This window comes from Podarcis muralis, chromosome 7, assembly GCF_964188315.1.
Source record: "Podarcis muralis chromosome 7, rPodMur119.hap1.1, whole genome shotgun sequence".
Lineage (NCBI taxonomy): Eukaryota > Metazoa > Chordata > Lepidosauria > Squamata > Lacertidae > Podarcis > Podarcis muralis.
In genome coordinates, this window is record NC_135661.1 from 22,200,466 (window position 1) to 22,221,111 (window position 20,646).

Consider the following 20,646-nt stretch of genomic DNA (forward strand, 5'->3'; position numbering starts at 1 on the left):
TCTGATAGGACTAAAAAGGTGCCCCCCAAATCCAGCTCAACTATACTTATGTCATGCCTTGTGAACCTTTACCTATTCCTTTCCAAATCCTGAAAAGCCCATAATCATTTTTGCAGGTCATTCTCTTGTCGCCTGCCCAGCAATTTATCAACACCTGTCCTGGAGGAGGGTTTTCCAAGCAAGGCCAGGCTGACCTTGCAAGACCAAAAGGGCAATGAAATCGCATTGCAACCCACTCAACCACACCTCACCTGCCAAGCATCAACTAGAGCTGGATGCACACACAAACAACAGCGGACATTAGGGGGGATTCTGTAACAAAAGGGCTGTAAGCCCAGCGGCCAGAGCATCTGCCTTGCATGCACCAGGCCCCTGGTTCAGTCCCTGCCATCTCCAGGTAGGGTTAAGAAGGTCTCCTGCCTGAAATCATGAGAGCTGCTGCCAGTCAGTATAGGCAACACTGAGATAGATGGACCAAGGGTTTGGCTCAATATAAGGCAGCTTTATACATTACTGAACGGTATTCATTGCATTGATGAATTTGCTGTTGTTTGCTTTATATGCTATTGTGTTTGATATTACAGTGTTTGCAGTGTTTTTTGTTTTAAATGCTACTGTGAGCAGCTTTCAACATTTGTTGTTAGAAAAGCGGAATACAAATACCAACTCAACTCAACTCAGCTAGGTCCTGAAATATATCCAGAGATGTTTAGGGTCACAAAGCCGGCCCAAGGTATCTCTCCCCCACCAGCAAAAGATACAAATCGCCTCCCTCCTGCCCAGTACAAAAATCAGCACATATTAAATAAATTATAACATTTAACAACACTTTTTAGCACCTCACAGATAGGAGGGTGTAGAATTGGGTAGAAGTCAGCCTGTTCAAAAGGCCTGGGAAGCTCATTGCTGTTGTTATTTTTTTGTCCCTTTTCTTACAGAGTGACCCAAAGGGACTTACATTAAAAAGCCATTAAGAACAACCAAATAAAAAAACCCTAAAACGTAAGAAGAGCCCTCCTGGGTCAGGCCAAAGGCCCATCTACTCCAGCTTCCTGTTCTCATAGTGGGCAACTGGAGGTGCATTGTGGGAAGCCTGCAAGCAGAACCCAAGTGCAAGAGCACTTTCGCCGCACCTGCGGTTTCCAGCAACTGGTATTTAGAGCCATTACTGCTGGTAGCCATTGATAGACGTATCCTCCATGAATTAAAAACACAGCCATACAAGTAAAAGGCAGGATTTACAGAGCCCAAATATGTCACAATGCCACCATCAGAAACAATTAAACAATAACAAGAAAAGAAAAGAAACACAACAGTAATACTGTATGAGAAAAAAGGTTCTTATAACCAAACAAATCAGAAGGAAAGAGAGGCCTGCTCCTCTTTAAACGTGTATCAGATCACCTTTCTTGGCCAGAGCAGAACCACAGCTTATGTGTAGTCAAAGACTCTTTAAGAAAGTGGAAATACTGGGCTGGTGGGTGTTGTCATGTTAAAAGAAGGGAGAGAGAAGGGGTTCTCCACAGCGCCCCCTCCAAATCCAGAATCCAAGGCCATATCCACACAATATATTTAAAGCATTGTTGTGCCACTTTTAGCAACTACGGACGATTCTGGGAACTGTAGTTTATTAATGGTGTTGGGAATTGGGAAGTCAGTGAAGCTCAGCACCTTTATCAGACTACAGTTCCCAGGATTCTGTAAGGGGAGTCATGAATTTTAAAGGAGTGCAAATGCTTTCAGCACATGGTATGGCTGTGAACCAAACTCTGCAAACGAAGGCACACTCCGCCTGAAAATTCTGCACGCTCCCAACGTCTGCTTGCGTTCTTAAAGTACCAATTCCACAGACAACCGTCGCCGCCACCTACCTGTGTGGAAATAGGGGCTCATGGTGTACGGAAAGCCAAATGGCAGCGGCTGCGGAGGTGGGAGTGAGGCCGGTGGGAGGTATTTTGCCTCGGTTTTGTTGATGACTGGGCCAAGGAGGTGGCTGGGCGACTCGGCGCTGGAGGAGCTGCAGGGGGCGCTCTGGCTGGCAGATAAATCACCCAGTTCCTTGGCGCCATCGCAGGCTTTCGCTGCTTCTTTGCATTCCTTCAGCTCGCCAGCCAGGCTGCTGCTCTCGGCCTTTGTGCTGTCCAGCTTCTCCTCGCTCACGTCGGCGTCGCTCTCAGAGTCCTTCATCTCCTCGTCGTTGCCGTCAGGGGGGCGGCTCTCGGACAGCTCTTTGGATTCACTCTGGCCAGGCGCCTCAGCCCGGTGGTGTGTGGACTTCCGGCTCCCCCTCCGACTTCCTTGTTCCTTGGGCGGAGTGGTGGAGGCGCTGGGGACCCCATGGTTGAGCGACAGGAGTGGGGTGTTATTATGGCGGAGTACCAACATGGCGTTCCTCCGCGAGAGCTCGTCGCGGAGCGGGTGCCCCTCAGGAATGTCGTGGACGTTGCGCAGGGCTGGGTGGTCCGGTGGCAGGCCCGGGTGCAAGCTCATCGGGTCGCTGGCCAGGAGCCGCTGGCGGTGGAGGTTCTCCAACTCCTTCTGGCGGATGATCTCCGCTGACATCTCAAGCCTAAATGGATGAAGGCAAATGGGTGAGATGGGTTTGGGAGGAATTGAGAGGCTCAGGGCCAGAGTCCTACCTCTCTGCCACAGACCCGCCTTGCAGCTGTGGGTAAACTACCCCCTCGTCTCCAAATTGCAGTGTCCCACAATTAAAATGGGGTGTGAAAGTGATCTACCTCGCAGGGCTGTTGAGGGGAGGGGGGGAAACCCATCTGAATACAAATGGAATGTGATACTTGCACAAACTCAAAGCACTACATCATCTGAGGCCCTTCTTCATGTGCCTCCTCCATGACCGGTCCGGCAGTTGGCAACACAAGAATCGGGGCCTTTTCTGCAGTGGCTCCCCATTTGTGGAATGTTCCCTCCAGGGAGGCTTGCCTGGCGCCTTCGGAACATCTTTTCAGGCGCCAGGCAAAAACCAGGTCTTTGGCTGATTAACATTCTATGGCTTTTTAAATGTGTTTGGGGGGGGGGTGTTATTGGTTTGTTTTTGTTTTATTATGTATTTTGTGTTCTCACTTGTATTTTTATGTTGCGGTCTACCCTGCATTCTTCGGATGAAAGGCGGTAGACAACAAACAGCAGAACACAAAACCAATAGCAGTGGTTCAGCAATGCGTATTGGGTGTATCAACTCAGAGCAGACCAACTGAAATTAATGGGCGCAACTGAGTCACATCCATTATTTTCAATGGGTCTATCAACCCTTGGAAGCAAGTTTTCTCCATCTCCCTTTCCGGCAATATTTTTCCACCCCGACATCCTTGCATCACCCAGGCAGTTCTGCTTCCCCTCTCCCTGCTTCCAATTGGAAAGGGGAAGCTGGAGTCTAACCTGGGAAAAACAAGGGGGGGGGCACTGCCGGGCAAATTGCAACGCTTTCCAAAACTCCCACATCCCAGGGAGATTCCCCAGCCTCCCATCTCTCGCCCTTAAGGGGAAGGGAGGTTTTCCGGGAGAGAGCCCTTGGAAGGGAACGATGATGAACGTGTCTGGCACGGCCTCCAACTCTTTGGCTCAATGAAGCGTACCAGCTAATCTCTCCTTCTCAAAGGATATGCATGGGAGATCAGGGATAAATTCATGGCCAAGGCCCCCGCCTCCCACAGCTCTAGCTAGAATAGGGGTCAGCAACCTTTTTCAGCCATGGGCCGGTCCACCATCCCTCAGACCATGTGGTGGGCCAGACTATATTTTTTTTGGGGGGGGAATGAACAAATTCCTATGCCCCACAAATAACCCAGAGATGCATTTTAAATAAAAGGACACATTCTACTCATGTAAAAACACACTGATTCACGGGCTGGATTGAGAAGGAAATTGGGCCGCATCCGGCCCCCAGGCCTTATGTTGCCTACCCCTGAGCTAGAAGAAAGGGAGTGGGCCTCCTTCTTCTCCCCCCCCCCCCCAAAAGCTGTCTTACACAGAGTCAGATCCTTGGTCCACTTACTGTCTACACTGACCGGCAGTGGCTCTCCTGGGTACCAGGAAGGGGGTGCTTTTCAGCCATACATGGAATTGCCAGGGCTTGACCCTTCTGCATACAAAACAACTGATCTACCACTGAACTACAACCCTTCCCTTCCGACACCTAAGTCAGGCCATTGGCCCGTTTAACTCAGTACTGTCTACACCGACTGGTAGCAGCTCTCCAGGCAGGTGTCTCTCCTGACCCAACCTGGAGATACCAGGGATTAAACTTGGGACCATCTACACGTAGAGATGCTCTCCCACTGAGCTGGGGCCCATCTCCATCAACTGTGTGCTTCTAACCTGGCAAGGTTCTGCTTCCTCAGCATCTCTTGTTGTCGTGCAAACATTTCCGCTTGGGCTGGCTGTAGAAACCCGTAACCTGTGGGGAGGGGAAAGATCCGGAGGTTAACACAAATGCATGGTTGTTCAGAAATACTACGGTAGTGTTAATTTCAGAAGTGTACCATCCCTTCACAATAGTCAATCAATAATAATAATAATAATTAGGGGTGCATTGCAACAACTAATGCTGATCCCCTTCTGCTGCAGTTCAGCTAGATCTATTATTTTCTGTGCATATACATGGCCAAATGATTTGGAGTGTTCCAATAACTTCTTTCAGAGTGACTTGAATTGTGTTTCCCCCAAAGTTCCATTTCACATAATAAAATTTGCTCACCCTTCCCTTGAAACAGAAGCCCCTTGTTTGCAGTGTCCCCAACTGCTTAGCTTCGGAGAAGTTTCCCAAACTTGTGTCTCCACTTGTTTTTGGACTACAATTCCCATCATCCCTAGCTAGCAGGACCAGGGGTCAGGCATGATGTTAATTGTAGTCCGAAAACAGCTAAAGACCCAAATCTGGGAAACCCTACTTTGGAGCATACTGAACAACAATTCCCTGGTGTTCTTCCGATGTGCCTTCTCCAGAATGACCCTAGGAGTCAATCTTCACTGGCTTACTCAACTCCTTTCACTCTGACTGGCTCCAAATCAGCACAAAGGATTAGATGACGACTTCTCAGTGGCTAAAAAGCTCTCCTTTTCATGCTGACTGGATGGGCTAGGACACTAGGGACAGAGACCCTGCAGCAGAAATAGTAACAGGTCTTTGATCTCCCCCCACTCCAGAACCCTGAACCACTGCACTCAAATCCAGCCTTTTGACGATTCAAAGCCCTGCTCTTAGGCCTCTCTCAGCCCTGCTCCCTAATATCCTGTTGGGGATGCAAGGGGCTAGCAACTTGGATTGTTTGCATTCAAAAGCATGCACTCCACCTCTACACTATGCCTTCTGACTATGAAGGATGACAGAGGGGAAAATTGGAAACTACTTAATATACAATTCCAAAAACAACACACAGGCAACTGTGCTTCGAAATCTGTACTTCTCTGAATTTTTGCAATGCAGTTCTCCAGACAAGTAATATACACAAAGGCACATATATTAGGGAACATTTGAATGAAAATGAATATATTATATAGATACAAAAACGTGTGTGCTAGGCAAAAGCACTTACAAAGAATGTGTATATAATTAGCACAGTTGCACACAAAAATGTTGACAAATTTTCATGAGGACTTTTTTTTTTTAAAGAGAAAAATATTGCAAACTGACGTGGAAGACTGAAATTAGAACTGAAAAAAGTGGGAGAAGGAAGGTTGTGGCCAATGCCAGTCTGACTCAACAGGAGACCAACTGAAATTAGTGGCCACGACTTAAGTCCAATGATTTAACCAAGTCCATCTTGAGTTAAAGCTTAGTTGGGATACAAAGCCAGAGAAAACTGAAATGGACAGATTTGTCCATTGCTAAAGGAAGAACCCCAAAACCGCATACCTCCCTCGCTCCTTGAACATTTTGCTGCATGGCATAATCCTCAGCACAGACAGGAACACTCACCTGGCGTCTGACACAAGGCCGAAGGTACCCCTAAAAAGGGGGGTCTCAAGTGCGGGCCTAATGCAATGTGAGGAGCGTTCTGAGGCGACAGAAGAGGGGGTGGATGGGACATCTCCCTAAAGGGAAAAACAACACAAAGCAGAGGGAAGTTAAGCACTTTACTTGTGGGGGGGGGGAGTGTTGGGCCGCATCCACACCATCACTTTAAACAGCTATGGCTTCTCTCAAAGGATCCTGGGAGGACCTGCAGTTTGTTAAGGGTGCTGAGTTATGAAGAGGCCCCTCTTCCCTTCACAGTCTTAAGAGTTCCCTGGGAAGAGGGACTGTCTGTTCAACTACTGATGACAACAAACTTTTTCAGCAGGTGGCTGGTTCACTGTCCCTCAGACCTTGTGGGGGACCAGACTATATTTTTGGGGGGGAAATGAATGAATTCCTATACCCCACAAATAACTCAGAGATGCATTTTAAATAAAAGCACACATTCTACTCATGGAAAAACACCAGGAAGGCCCCACAAATAACCCAGAGATGCATTTTAAATAAAAGGACACATTCTACTCATGTAAAAACATGCTGATTCCCGGACAGTCCACGGGCCGGATTTAGAAGGCAATTGGGCTGGATCCAGCCCCCAGACCTTAGTTTGCCTACCCATGGTTTAATCATTAGGAGAACTGCAGCACTGGGAGACGAACAGGGGTCTCCTCACAACTCTCAGCACCCCTAACAAACTACAACTCCCAGAATTATTTGGGTGCTGTAGCCATGGCTGTTTAATGTGGCATGGTTGTGCTTTGAATATAGGGTGTGGATGTGGCATTGACCAAGTCTGTAGAAGCTATACAGTTTTGACATGCTCCTTGCTCAGCACAGAAACACAGGGGCATGCTAAGCAACCCACAGTGAACTGGTGAGCTTAACCAGGAGAGGCGGGGACAAACATATGAAAACACAAAGTGGAGTTTAAATTTCTCACCCTTCTTGTAAAGCAGGAGTGGGGAACCTCTTTTGGCCCAGTGGCCTACATCTTATCATTCTGCTCCTCTAACTTAGACAGGTGGGCGGGACACCCACCTGCCAATCATCTAATGCCAGTATGATGTCATTTGACTGATAGGTTGGGAGGTGGGGAGAAGGTCTGCTTTGCCTGCATGTTCCCTGCGATGAACACAGTGGTGGAGCAGCACCCAGCAGGAATGAACCCTGCCCTTCAGCTGATGTCAGCTGATTGATTGGCAGGTATGGTAAGGGGGAGGGAATTACCTCACAGGCCAAACTGGACCCCCTGGTGGGCCGAGAGCTGAACATGGGCCAGGGATCCTACTGCACCTGTTGTAAAACAGGTGAATTAAGCTCCCTTGGTATATTGTTTGGACCAGTCTTGACTAGGAGACATTCTCTTACTGGTCCAAATACTCAGGGAGCTCAACGCTCTTCTCCCAATGGCCCAAACAATCCCCTCAACTGCCATGCATTTGTTCTATGTATTGTATTCTCAGGTGTTTGCTGGAACAGTTCACAGTGGCATTGAGCAGTCTCCCATCCAGACAGCATAAAGCAAGGATGGGGAGCCGACTGCTCCCATCATCCCTGCCATGTTGGCTGGAGCTGATGGGAATTGGCGTTCCAACAGCATCTGGAGGATTCCCACCCCGGCAAAAAAGATAAGGCAGCTCCCCTTGGCTTCCTTCCATGCATGGGCTTTCAGAGCACACTCAAGGGAGCCATTTGACTAGCTGCAATGTCTATGTCCCGCCTCCACAGCTGGAGGTAATCTACCCCGAACGCCAGTGTAACCAGCTAAACTCCCCACTGGACAAAACATCTATGGCTAACAATCTTTTGGCTAATAAGCCTGGGAAGCCACAGCGATTTCGGAAGGTTGGGTTTTTCTCAACTGGGAACAGCCATTTATTTTTAAAAGGGCAAAATTTGCTTGAAAGATGACAAGGAGCCAGCAAGCATGAAATGTGTTTCCTTCCCCCGGGAGATGAGCATGGGTCCAGAGCCATACCCTGCTTGTCCCCCCCTCCAAACCAGCACCGGCTCATTACACAAAAGTAGCACAGGCTCTCTCTTCAATCATTAGTAGCTTATGGATGTTTCTCAACACCAAATAATGTACTTTTTTTTTGGGGGGGGAGGATTCTAGTGATTAAAGCTGCAGTGCTGTACACTCTCTTGTAGGAAACCCAGGGGCCACATGTCAGAGGTGGGTGGGGCCAGAGCAACAGGTGTAATTCTTGTGTTTGCACGGCCAGACAAAAGTCAGAAGTTTACAGAAACAGACACACACAGACACATCTCTCCATGTTCCAACCAGGAAATCAAGAGACATTACTGTACTGCAGTTCAATGAAAAACCCAGCCATGCAAAAGTCCCTGAGGAGGATGTGCAGCAGGACCGGTGCGGGGAGTTGCCTGGGGAATATTCTTGAGTGCCAAATTTGGCCCCTGACCCTTTGGTTTCTCATGCCAAGCAGTTCCTAAACTGAAACCTGCCTATTCTTCAAAATATGCACGTCTCCAAATTTTACTGTTCTGTTTCCCAACAGCAACAATAGATTCAGAAACAGAATCAACAACAAGTTCTTTTTTCAAATAAACAATTTTTTTCTTGTTTTTTTTCTTTTTTGTTCTGCTGTTTGTTTTATTTCTTTGTGACGATTTTGCTTTGTGTGTATTTGTGTTTGATTGTTTAACGGAAATCAATAAAGAGAATTCAAAAAATATATCAAATAAACAAATTGCAAAGTAAAGAAGAAATGGGTTAAAATGAATGTAAGTTGTGGGTTGGGGGGTGGGAATGGGGAAACCGAAAAGAAGTAAGATGGACAGACTCACCCACTGTCAGTCAGGAGGAAAACTAACCCCCTACCCTACTAAACAAGGGGGGACTACTAGATGGAGTAAAATCTCATCTCACAAGACCATTTATAAACACACATACCAGTCAACACACATTCAGAAACCAAGTGAGATAAAAACAGAAGGGGAGAATTTTTCCTTCTAATGAGACTGCACAAATACTACGTGCTTGTAGACACACACAAAGAGAGATATAACTGAGTGGATTAAAATTCTCCCCTTCCAAGACCCAGGTCTCCATCCCCTTGTTGTCTCCCCATCTGTCCCTCTCCCCCGGCTTCCAGTCTGTCTCGTCCCGCTCGCTCCCCCCTGCTCCCCTTCTGTACATCCCTCCCCGTCCCCCCTTCTTGCTTGCCACCCCCCCCAACGCCTTTCAGCTTTTCTCTCCTTCCCTCCCTCCTGAGCTCTCCTCTAAACTAATTGCACAGCTCCCGGTGTCTGGAAGAGAGCCACGGATCGATCCGTCGCTGTTGAAATGTTAATGCTAATCGTATAACGGCTCCGCCAGCGCCTCGCACTTCAGTGGCAGCGCCAATTAATCTCAGGTAACGCGGCGCATGACCTTCGGGGCTCAGCGCCGGGGCAGCAGCCAAGCGATGCTTATGTAATTACACCATGAAGTGTGTAATCACCTGCCCTAATCCCCGAGGCCTCACAATTAGCCGGGGCCCTCGGTCGCCGGGCTGCCAAGTGCGCTGCCACTCCGGACAGCCGAGCGGATGAATAACGGACAATTAAAGCGGCCTGGCGGGGGCCGGGAGGCGCGTCCGCTCAATCGTAATTAGCTGTAATCATGGGGAGACGAGAGCCTGGCAGACGTGCCGCTTGTTTTATAAGAAGCAATTTGGGAAATCAAGTGGCGCTTAACCGTTTTGTGGCCAAGCAGGCACATCCTCGCCCACCCCACCCATCGCTGCCCTCCCATAAACACTGGCAGCAAGTGTGTGCGCACGTGTGTCTCGCAGAGATAAGCACATCCGGCGAGGGCCTGCTGCTCACCCCGACTCCATCTCCCCCTTTCCCATCCCCATCTGTGTGCCTCTTTGCCAAGTGCACCTTCTGCCAGGAACAAGCCTCCACTTCTGTCAGGCCAGTCTTCTGGTTCCATCGGACTTCTCCCACCCTACCGTTTGCCAATGAAACATCTCGCCTCCCGTATCAGAGGAACGCAGGGAGCTGCCTTAGACAGAGTCAGGCTTCACTGGTTCCGCCTAGCTCAGTATTGACTACACTGACAGGAAGTGGGTCTCCAGGGTTCCAGCCATCGGAGATGCCAGGGATTGAACCTGGGACCTTCTGCATGCAAAGCAGGTGCCCTACCCCTGAGCTCTCCCCTTAAGACATGAGAATCTGCCTTATACAGAGTCAGTTCAGTTGGTCCACCTAGCCCAGGACTGTTTGCACTGACTTGCAGCAGCTATCCAGGGTTTAAGGCAAGGGACGTTCTGAGCCATGCATGCACTGTCAACACTGACTGGCAGTGGCTCTCCTGTTTCAGACAGAAATATTTCCAAGACCTATTTGGGGTGGTGCCTCTACTTCCATCTAAGTTTTCACTCTGAGCAGCTTCACTGCTGAAACAACAACTCCCTTAGAAACTGGGGAAATGGAAAAATTGAAGGTCACTGGAACTGGCTGTAGCGATGATAGTCACCAGCTATGCCCCCTTCTAGATAGAGATAACTTGGCCATGGTAACCTCTAGACTACTGCAATGTGCTCTACGTGGGGCTGCCCTTGAAGACAACTCAGAAACTTCCAACTGGTCCAAAACGCAACAACCAGGTTACTGGCTGGGGCTCCATTTAGAACTCATGCATCTAATGCCCTAATACCTGACAGGCTGCCCCCTTTCTTAGTGACCCCCTTGGGTGCCATAAACAATGGGAGAGGGGGCTTATTTGTGGTTCTGCCACCCACAGAAGTGCAGGGAATGCCAGCTCCAAAATTGTACACATGTGCTGAATACACACCTCTTTATCCTGCCCTTCGGCAGTTATGGTGTTTTTGTTTTGCCAGACCCGCTTCTTTTGCTCAATTTATACTGTTCTGTTCCATGTAGAACTGTTGTACATCTCTTCTGAACTTCAGTGATTTAATCTGTTCTCATAGTTGCAGATTCTATTGTTGTAAGCTGCCCTGGGATTTTGCGGTGAGGGGGCAGGTAAGAAACCTTATAAATAAATACTAAATAAATAATGGACACATCCCCACGCCCCGATATAAAACCAAAGGTCAGCTTGACTACACTTAATGTAATTCCAAAGGAAGTGGGTCAGAGCGATATTGGTGCTCTGGCTAGGATTATTCTTCACTCCCCTCTTCTGTGCAAGGCAGAATCTTGACTCTTCTCCTGTGTGAACTTTTTGGCTCCAGACTCTATTTACAGCAGAGCCTGTTTTTCTGTCTCTTTGAGGGCACATTGATTGGCTGTGACTCTGGGGCTTGGTGTGATTGCCAGCAAGATAAGAGGGAGGGGAGCTGTTGCCATGGGGCTGGAGAAAGTTATGCTGTGGTTTGTTGCTGTTGTGGGTTCCCCCCTCCTTTCCCTCCCTGGCTGCACAGGTTTTGGAAGAATTAAAAGGACACAGACTGAACAAATTCAGCAAGAGAACATAGGGCTGTGAATGGGATGTTGCGAGTCTAGGAAAGTAGCTGGCACAAAGTAGCTTTCTTGAGAATATCACCTGTCATAAAATGGGGGTCGGGGTGGGGGGGTACATAAGTTTCTAGTCCTTATGGCTGAAAAAATAAGTCTTGAAAAGTGCATGGCCCAAAATTCCAGAAGTCAAGGGGCAGGGGGAGGCTGCATCAGGCTTTCCCAGGTGACAGGAGGCAGGCCTTTTCTCCTTAATCCTATAATTGCCCTAAAATGAATGACTTATGGAAAAGTACCAAGACCTGCAAAATAAAACATGTAGAGAGCAATTATGCAAATCTCTTCCGTTTGCACTATATATACAGGGACACAGAATGCAGCTTCTTAGGCAGAATTTCAGATTCCCTCCCTCATTTTAGCCGACGCAATTATTTGTGTGAGTCCATGTGTGTGTCAAAGTCAGACCATAGCAATACAGCACTACCTTTAGGATGTGGTGGAGAGTCTTAGTGTGACAGGTCCACCACTGGTGTAGTAATTTGTATGATCACAAAACCAAGGGGGCATCCATCCATCAATACAGGGCAAATGGGTAGGGTTTTGGGTACACACCCAATGACATGTGACAAACTAGCATTGAGAAAACAAATCAGCATTTGTAATGATTCTGTGTGTACACACACACACACACACACACACACACACACCCTAGCCAGCGGCTGGCGTGCAAAGGTATTAGGCGATTTTAACTGCATGTTGCTAAATTTGATATGTCCTTTAAGAGGAGAAAAATGGTTCACGAGGCTTTAAAAGTATTGACTTTTCTTTAACAATAAGCGCTAATGGCCTTCAAATAATCAATACTTTAAGTCATTATGGGGTTACACATTATACCGTTAAAAACCCGGTGTATTGCATTTTTTAACCCCCTCTCCTCTTCCCCAATCACAAGCTCCCGGCAGGCTTAAGAGCTACCTTTTAACAAAGAGGGAAAGAGGGCAGTTGGAGAGGGCTAAATTCTAGGATGTGCTTGCAGGCAGGCAGGCAGGCAGGCAGGCAGGGTAAAGAGCTACGGCAAGGCTGCACCCTGCTTCTCAAAAATTGGCTGCCAGTTTGTTTCTGGGACCATGCTAGCGTTTGAAGTCTTTTACGACTGAGGCCCCAAATATTTGAAAGATCGCACAGGCCTTTTGGGGGCCAAGAGAGGAGGCTCTCTTGGTGGTTACACTGACCTCAGAAGTTCAGGGGTTGTAGTGGCTTGGGAGAGGTTGTTCTCTGTGGTAGCCCTAAGCTGCTGAGGAATCCCCTCTGCAGAGAGGTGCGTTTGGCCCCTTCTTGCACCTTCATTAAATTGTTTCCAATGTGTGTACATGCACCTCTTTACCCTGGCCTCTCACACCTGTGGTGCCTGTTTTCAGGACCCACCCTACTCCTGCGACTGTTACTTGTTTTAACTGCATTTAATTCTGAATTGTTGTAACAAGGATGGGTGCAATGGGGCTGAGACTGTGCTCCCCACTTTACTGGGATAGGATGGGGCACTTCTAACAGGCCTGAACCAGAAGCAGCCTTATGCAGAGTCAGACCACTGGACCATCCAGCTCAGTACTGTCTGCACTGGCTGGCAGAAGCTTTCTGGGGTGTCAGGCAGGGGACGTTCGTAGCCCTACCTGAACATGCTGGGGACCAAACCTGGGAGCTGTTTGCATATACCTTGGGTTAAGTACTTTATTCGTTCCGGAGGTCCGTTCTTAACCTGAAACTGTTCTTAACCTAAAGCACCACTTTAGCTAATGGGGCCTCCAGCTGCCGCCGTGCCGCCGGAGCACGATTTCTGTTCTCATCCTGAAGCAAAGTTCTTAACCCGAGGTACTATTTCTGGGTTAGCAGAGTCTGTAACCTGAAGCGTATGTAACCTGAAGCGTATGTAACCCGAGGTACCACTGTACTGCAGATGGCTCCATAGCCCTTCCGCAATTATTTTGCATTTGTTTAGAAAGCCAGCACCCAGTTCAGTCTCTGTCGCTATATTCAGATTCCAGGTTGACAAGAGCTGTGAAAGGATGGTCTTTGATGAGAACAGAGAACTGCAGACTAAAGGGGCCTGGTAGCTGCAGGTGCCGCAAGCTGGGCTGGCTGAATGGTGCAATTCTAGAGGAGTGAAGGGCAGATTCCTGTGGTTATTAGGAGTATTCAATACCCAGCTGCAGTTGCATCCAACTACGTCCTACTCTGAGCAGACCCACTAAAATAAATGTGACTAACCTGAGTTCCTGAGAGTGAAAGTAGCTCTTTGTACCTGTGCGTGACTGTCTTACTCCCCGCCCCCTTCTCCAGCCCTAGAATTGGGGGGGGGGGAGTATCCTGGTTACCCCCTCTTTTCCGCAGTGCCACCTTCGTAAAAGGAGCCCGAGTCACTGCCAGGCCTCTTCTTCCCTCCCTCCTCCCTCTCTGCCTCCAGCTAATGGCTGAATTCTTCAGTGGCTAATTATTCTTGCCGCTGCTGCATCCGTGAACTGACCTAATCCCTGCGGGTTCTCGACAGGAAGCTGAAATGGAATTTTAGCACCATGCCAAGACGCTTCCATTCCACCCCCCACTTTCTGTGCCCCCCCCCCATCACGACATGCATTATTGCCTGACTCCCGGGAAAGGCAGAGACCATAAATCTACCTGCAGTTTTGTTCCAAGCCACAGTCTTGGGGGACGGGCCTTGCCCCTCCCGATCTCCCTACTCTGTCTGCCCCCCCTCCCAGTCATCCAACCACTGCTATTCCCCTCCCACCCACCCCCAATTCTCTGCCTACCTGCAGTTTCCAACACCCACGCCCTTTGGGGGAGTCCAGGCACACACAAAAGGAGCTTTGATTGACCTTGTTGACTAAAAAAAAATAAAGGACCCTGCCAAAAGGCGGGCCGGGAGGAGGAGGAAAAATTAACCCTTTAAACATCTCAATTCAGTGGCTGCATACACACCATAAAGTTAAAGCACATCCCCCACCCCCCCAAAAAGAACAATGGGAACTGTAGTTTGCTTCTCACAGAGCTACCGTTCTCAGCCGTGTTAGCAAACTACAGTTTCCATGATTGGGGGGGGGGCAGGGGCAAAGTGTTTTATAGCTAGGGAATATATACTATGTCCATATATACTATAATACTTTGGCCACCTCATGAGAAGAGAAGACTCCCTGGAAAAGACCCTGATGTTGGGAAAGATGGAGGGCACAAGGAGAAGGGGACGACAGAGGATGAGATGGTTGGATAGTGTTCTCGAAGCTACAAACATGAGCCTGACCAAACTGTGGGAGGCAGTGGAAGACAGGAGTGCCTGGCGTGCTCTGGTCCATGGGGTCACGAAGAGTCGGACACGACTAAACGACTAAACAACAACAACATATACTATGTCTCCAATGGGCCTCCCCACTGCCCCCAAATCAAAGCCTTGAAGCAAGCTATTTGGCCACACAGAACACTTCTGAAAGGAGGGAATAATGGTATCTGATGTTAGCCGCCCTGAGCCCGACTTCGGCTGGGGAGGGCGGGATATAAATAAAAGTTCATTATTTATTATTATCATTAAAACAACACCAGTGTCTGGTTTGAAGGCTGTAGCAGCAGCAGCAGCAGCAATTGTTGTTGTTGTTGTTGTTGTTATTTCAACCATGCCCATCTGGCTAGGTTTCCCCAGCCACTCTGGGCGGCTTTCAACAGAACATTAAATACAGAATAAAACTTCAAACATTAAAAACTTCCCTAAACAGCTAAAGGTAGCAGGCTTGCTGAAGAACAGGGGTCGGCAAGGTTTACCTCGCCTGGGCCGGTTCACCCCAGCAGAGATCCCTCCGTGGGCCGGATCACTGTGCGCCCCCGCGATTTCCGGCATTGGTGTCTGCGCAGACGTGATTTCTGGCACCGCAAAAGCGAATCCCCGTGCCACGCTGTTTAGTGCAGCATGCGGAGACTTGCCGAGCAGGCGGCTCGGTTCGGGGGCAGCTTGTGGGCCGGTTAAACGACCCCCGTGGGCCACTTGTGGCCCATGAGCCTTAGGTTGCCTACCCCTGCTGAAGAAGGTAAGCAGGCCTGGGGCTGGTCAACACCTGGATGAAAAGCTGTTTAGGAAACACATCTGCCCCCTCCAGTATCAAGAATACTGGGGTAGATGGACCCATGCTCTAATTGTGTCCATCTCCTACGCTCCTTTGTCATAAGGGAGGACAAAGAGGCAGAGCATCTGCTTTGCATGCAGAAAGTCTCAGGTTGAAACCCCAGCACCTCCAGGTAGGACTCGGAGAGACCCTTGCCTCTGAAACCTGAGAGATCAGCTGCCAGTCAGTGTTGGCATTACTTAGCTGACTCAACATAAGGTAGCTCTCTATTTTCCTATGTCTTAAGGGCCGTAGATCAGTGGCAGAGCATCAGCTTTGCACAAAGAAGGTCCCAGGTATAAATCCTGGTCTCTCCAGGCAGGTCTGGGAACGTTACTTTGCTGCAACCCTGGAGAACCACTGCCAGTCAGTGTTGATGCTACTGAGACGCAGTTCCCTGTCTTCCTAAATGCAGTTCAGCTCTTGGGTTTGGAGGGAGGGGGGAATATGCACACATGAAAACAAAATACCGTCCGGATTCTGGAAGCAAAGCAAACAACCGGAACTGAAATGGCCCACCTGTGATGGACAAGAGGGCCCATTTCAGATGCATCTTGCATTCTGCCTCCCCCGTCCTCCGGCTCCACCAAAGTGATCTTTCAGCCAGTCATCTGGCTGATTTCCAGCCCACACAGAGCTGGTGAGGTTTCCTTGCTGACATGCAGAGCTGAAACCGGCCCCTACATCCACATTCCTGACAGATCTGTCTCCAGCATGTTTTGCCTGCTTTGGGGGTGGTTGTGGGGCAGGTCAAGCAAAGTACATCTCCCCACCCCCACCCTGTGCTCTCTCCCTTTCCCCCTCCCTCCCCCTCTCTCAGAGGCCTGCTCATTTTCAGACAAGCTACACCAAGCACACCCCGGGGCACACAGGAAAAAGCAGCCACCTTTGCCTGCCCAGATCCACCTGCTGCGTGTATGCAGAAGGCCCCAGGGTTCAACCTGCAGTGGCATCTCCAAGTAAGGCTGTGAATGTCCCTGGAAAGCCACTGCCAGTCAGTGCTGGTAATACTGAGACAGGGGGCCTTTCCCAGCACTATCTGGAGATGCCAGTGACTGAACCTGCGGCGTCCTGCATGCAAAACAGGTGTGAAGCTATGGTCTTCTTATCCTTTGGCTTCAGGATTCAAACCATGCTTAGGCCAAGTTAGACAGAAAACCCCGAGAAATTCCACGGCAAGGAAGCATCCAGTGACCCTCAAAGGGCCTCTGCCCTCATGGCTGTATCTCTAACTTCCAGCACTTTCCAAGAGCAGCAAGCATTTGCTAGAGGAGAGATCAGCTTGGTTGCTCCCCCCCCCCCAACTTTGTGTTGTGCCAAATTACTCCTGGTCGCTGTGGGCCACTGCCTAGGAACCTTTTTCTTTTTTTGTCAACCAGAGTGGGGTAAACATGCTTAAAACAAACAAATGAGCAAACTGGGTCCTAGTCCGCTGTCAAGATTCACACCAGCCCTCGATTTCGATTCTGATCTACCAGTGATCCATACCCTGCATGTGCTACTTGCACCCTCAAGTAGTTCAAGGAACCCCCACCTGCCAGCATGCGAAAACAAATTTCAGCTGGGTGGGCATGTGCCAGAAAAGGAAGTGGGTAGATGGGTGGGGAAGAGACACAGGCCCCATAAAGGTTGCAATCTACCTCTCGGTGAAGTGTGAATCCCGGTGCTGAGGGAGCCCCTGCTTCCTCCGCTGGCTGGATGAGTTGCTGGCAGAAGGGAGATGCGCTTCCATGGTGCTGGGGTTGCGCACTGCGGCGGCTGCCACTTCTTGTCGTGCCCGGAGGAGATCTGTGAAGGGAGGAGGAGAAAGCCCTAAGTAAGCTGGTGTGCTAGATGGGGACCCCAACCCTGCCCGGATGTCAACTGGCTTCACTGCTTCCTGGCATGTGATGAAGAGTCTCTGAACATACGCAAAGTATTTTATGTCTGCATGGGAAGCTGCCTTTCACCTAGCCAAGACCATTGGTACATCTAGCTTAGTTTTGTCTGCACGGATTGGCAGCAGTTCTCCGTGGGTTTTGGATCAGTCCAGTCTGGATATCTATTACATGGCAGTTATAGATTTGCTTGATCATTTGCACGTCTAAATGGTGCAAATAAAGATAAACCATAAGGGGAAATAGCTCCTTCGACCAAACATAGACCTTAAAACGCCTGCTGGAGTAAGGAAATCTTTCTAATGCGCCTGTGGTTGAGCCAGGAGGGCGCCTGCCTAATCTCAGTCAGGAAGAAGTTCCACGGGCTTCGGCCTGTCGCACTGAGATGCAGAGGACTGAACCTGGTGCCCTTCTGCATGCAAAGCAGATGCTCCAACGCTGAGTTTTATGGCTCTTTGCCATACAATTAGGCTGCCTTCAAATCCGGAAGCAGGGACAAGCGCCTGCAGAGCAGATAGGGAGCAGCTGCCAGGCCAGCTTTGAGCCCCAGCACCTATTGCAACTGGCTCTCCTCCCCACCACCCATTTGACAACTGTTGTTGGGTCCCCGTCCCCCCGCAGCATTCACTTTGCCACCAAACAAGCTGTTTCTGCACTCATGGAAAACAACCTCCCACCCCACCCCAAAGCGCCTCATGTGCTTGGACTGCATCTCAAATTTTGTTCTTTTCCTCCCCTCTTCCTTCCTGGCACGACAGGGGAGGGCGGGGGGGGGAGCCCTGCAAATCTCTAACATCTGCAGCTGCTGAGAGATTAAACAGAAGGTGATGGAGGCTGAAGAAAAAAGGAAGAAAATAGAGAAGAACACAGCCATCGGCCCCAGCCCCGGGGAAGGGAGCCAGTACCCTAAAGCCTCCACCTTCCATCCCAGATCATGAAAAGTGCTGCAAGGCAGCTGGAAGATGCCCCAAGGCACAGGCCAGCCACCCACACCACCGCCCATGCTACTCCCAATCTATCCTGCTTTATGCGAAAAAAATTAAATCCTCTGACCCTCTCACTTCCATTTCCAACCTTGCAAAGATTCCAACCTTGCAGAAATTCTTGCACCATCCTCTCCCCAGCTCCCTATGGCTCCTTCTTGGCCAGTTCTCCATTCTACACCCTTCTGTCTCCCTGGTTGCTGCGACCCCCCTCCCCTCCCCTCCCCCACAAGAAACTCTGCGTCTCCAGTGCTCTCTTTCAAGAGCCCTAATGGGAATCAGGCTCCTTCAGAGCGTTAAAGGGGATTAGCTCTTAAGAGAGAATTAGTGGACAACAGTGAAGAGAATCCTTCCCGTCAACACTCAGGTGCAGGGAGAGAAGCAGGGGTGGGGGAATCTCCAGCCAGAGCAATCCAGCTGTTGTCTACTGGCTGAAATAGGAGCACTCAAAAGTTCCCTGCCTAAACAGGGGCCTTTAAAACCCGAGAGCAAACTGTGCAACTAAACTAAACCAAGGATGAGGGTGTCTGTGCTTGGCAGAGAAAAGAACAAGTCACTTTGTTGCTCTGTCTGCACTCCCCCCACCCCAAAAGCCATCCAACCATTGCTAAGCTTCTCAGAGCAAGAAGTTTGGACACTGCAGATCTCCTGGCCCCCAGTAAGTGGTGCATGGAAGCTGGATAGGTGGAAAGAAGGCATCAACTAACTAATCCATCAGTCAAAACAAAAAACATTCCTTCCAGTAGCACCTTAAAGACCAACTAAGTTAGTTCTTGGTATGAGCTTTCGTGTGCATGACCAACTAACTTAGTTGGTCTTTAAGGTGCTACTGGAAGGAATTTTTTTTGTTTTGACTATGGCAGACCAACACGGCTACCTATCTGTAACTAATCCATCAGTGTTTTCTTATACAACCACAGACTCGTTAAAGAATCAATCAGTTGTTCAATAATAATTTTTTGTTATTGGGCATTCATGATGCTTTCTCTCACTATGACATTGGGGCGGTTACAAGTGCCCTCTGCTTTTTATGCTTTGCATCTACAGATGTTTTGGGGCAGACACACTACTTCTTTTCCAATCAGGGCATGTCCTGTAACATCTTGCAGAAACCCTTTTCAGGCGTCAAATGCTCCTGTTTGATTTCATGTCCTGCTTTTGTTGTGCTATAGAGCGAGAGCACCCACCCAGATGGGAATAATGTATCCACATGGGGGGAAAGCCTAATTAATCAGAGCAACATGCAGTATAAATCCATCACTAATTTACTATTATCGCGTTAATGATATGTTGCAAAACACAACTGTGGCAACCCTGCTCCAGGTTGCAGGCAACTCCCTTTTATGGAGAGTAACCCTACTGAAAATAACGGGCCTAAATTACTTGTGTACTTCCAACAGGTCTAAGAATGTAAGAAGAGCCCTGCAGGATCAGGCCAATGGCCCATCTAGTCCAGCCTCCTGTACTCACAGTGGCCAACCAGATGCCCGTGGGAAACTCTCAAGCAAGACCTGAATACAAGAGCCCTCTCCCATCCTGTGGTTTCCAGCAACTGGTATTCAGAAATTATGACCTCTACTTTGAGTCTACTAACATGGGATGCAACCCCTGTCTGGAGTAAGCCCCCAAAGAAAAAGCTTCTGCTGAGCTTTGCAGGAAGACTGCGATCCTCGTTCTAGACTGGGAAGATGGGCTGGAGCTAGAACAGTTGTTTTGACAACACAGGTCCTACAACCCAAACGTGCGTTCCATCAGGGGTTTTCCTGCTAGACCATAAAGTTGAGAGCCATCGTTGAGAGACTGATGCTCATGCTGTGAGGTCCACCCGGTTGGCTTCTTGCATCAAGTGAGCATGGTAGGAAATGTCCAACCTGGAGGGACAGGACACCTGCTTTCCCCCCTGGGGTTTTTCCCTTTACACCTGGATGGGCACTCAAGCACCCAGACCCAAGTGGAGTCGCCTTCTGGGACACATCCACTTATTTTTTTAAAACTGTAATCTTTTAAAAAGCAGTAAGCCTTAAGTTTGGCATCGCGGCTAAGGGAGACCAAGCGCTAACTCAGGAAGTCAACAGAGTCACAGTTAACTTATGGAACACTCTGCCACAAGGTGCAGCAATGGCTGCCAGCCTGGATGGCTTTAAAAGGGGAAACTAGCCCAGTTCACAGCCATTGGCAATGAGGGATAAATCGAACGTTCACATTCAAGAGACAGGAGGTCACTGAATACCAAT

The 20,646-nt window shown here is 49.1% G+C and overlaps 1 protein-coding gene across 3 annotated transcripts in view; it reads right to left on the reverse strand.

Annotated features, from left to right (window-relative positions):
* Positions 1-20,646, reverse strand: part of SAMD11 (sterile alpha motif domain containing 11) — a 159,297-nt gene that overhangs the window by 19,102 nt on the left and 119,549 nt on the right. For all 3 annotated transcript variants that reach the window (XM_028740774.2, XM_077931369.1, XM_077931368.1), the window contains 4 exons: positions 17,193-17,340; positions 5,939-6,054; positions 4,339-4,417; positions 1,872-2,569 (listed from right to left, as the gene is read on the reverse strand). In XM_028740774.2, the coding sequence (XP_028596607.2) occupies positions 1,872-2,569; positions 4,339-4,417; positions 5,939-6,054; positions 17,193-17,340 (1,041 nt within the window). The remainder of the gene's footprint in view (positions 1-1,871; positions 2,570-4,338; positions 4,418-5,938; positions 6,055-17,192; positions 17,341-20,646) is intronic.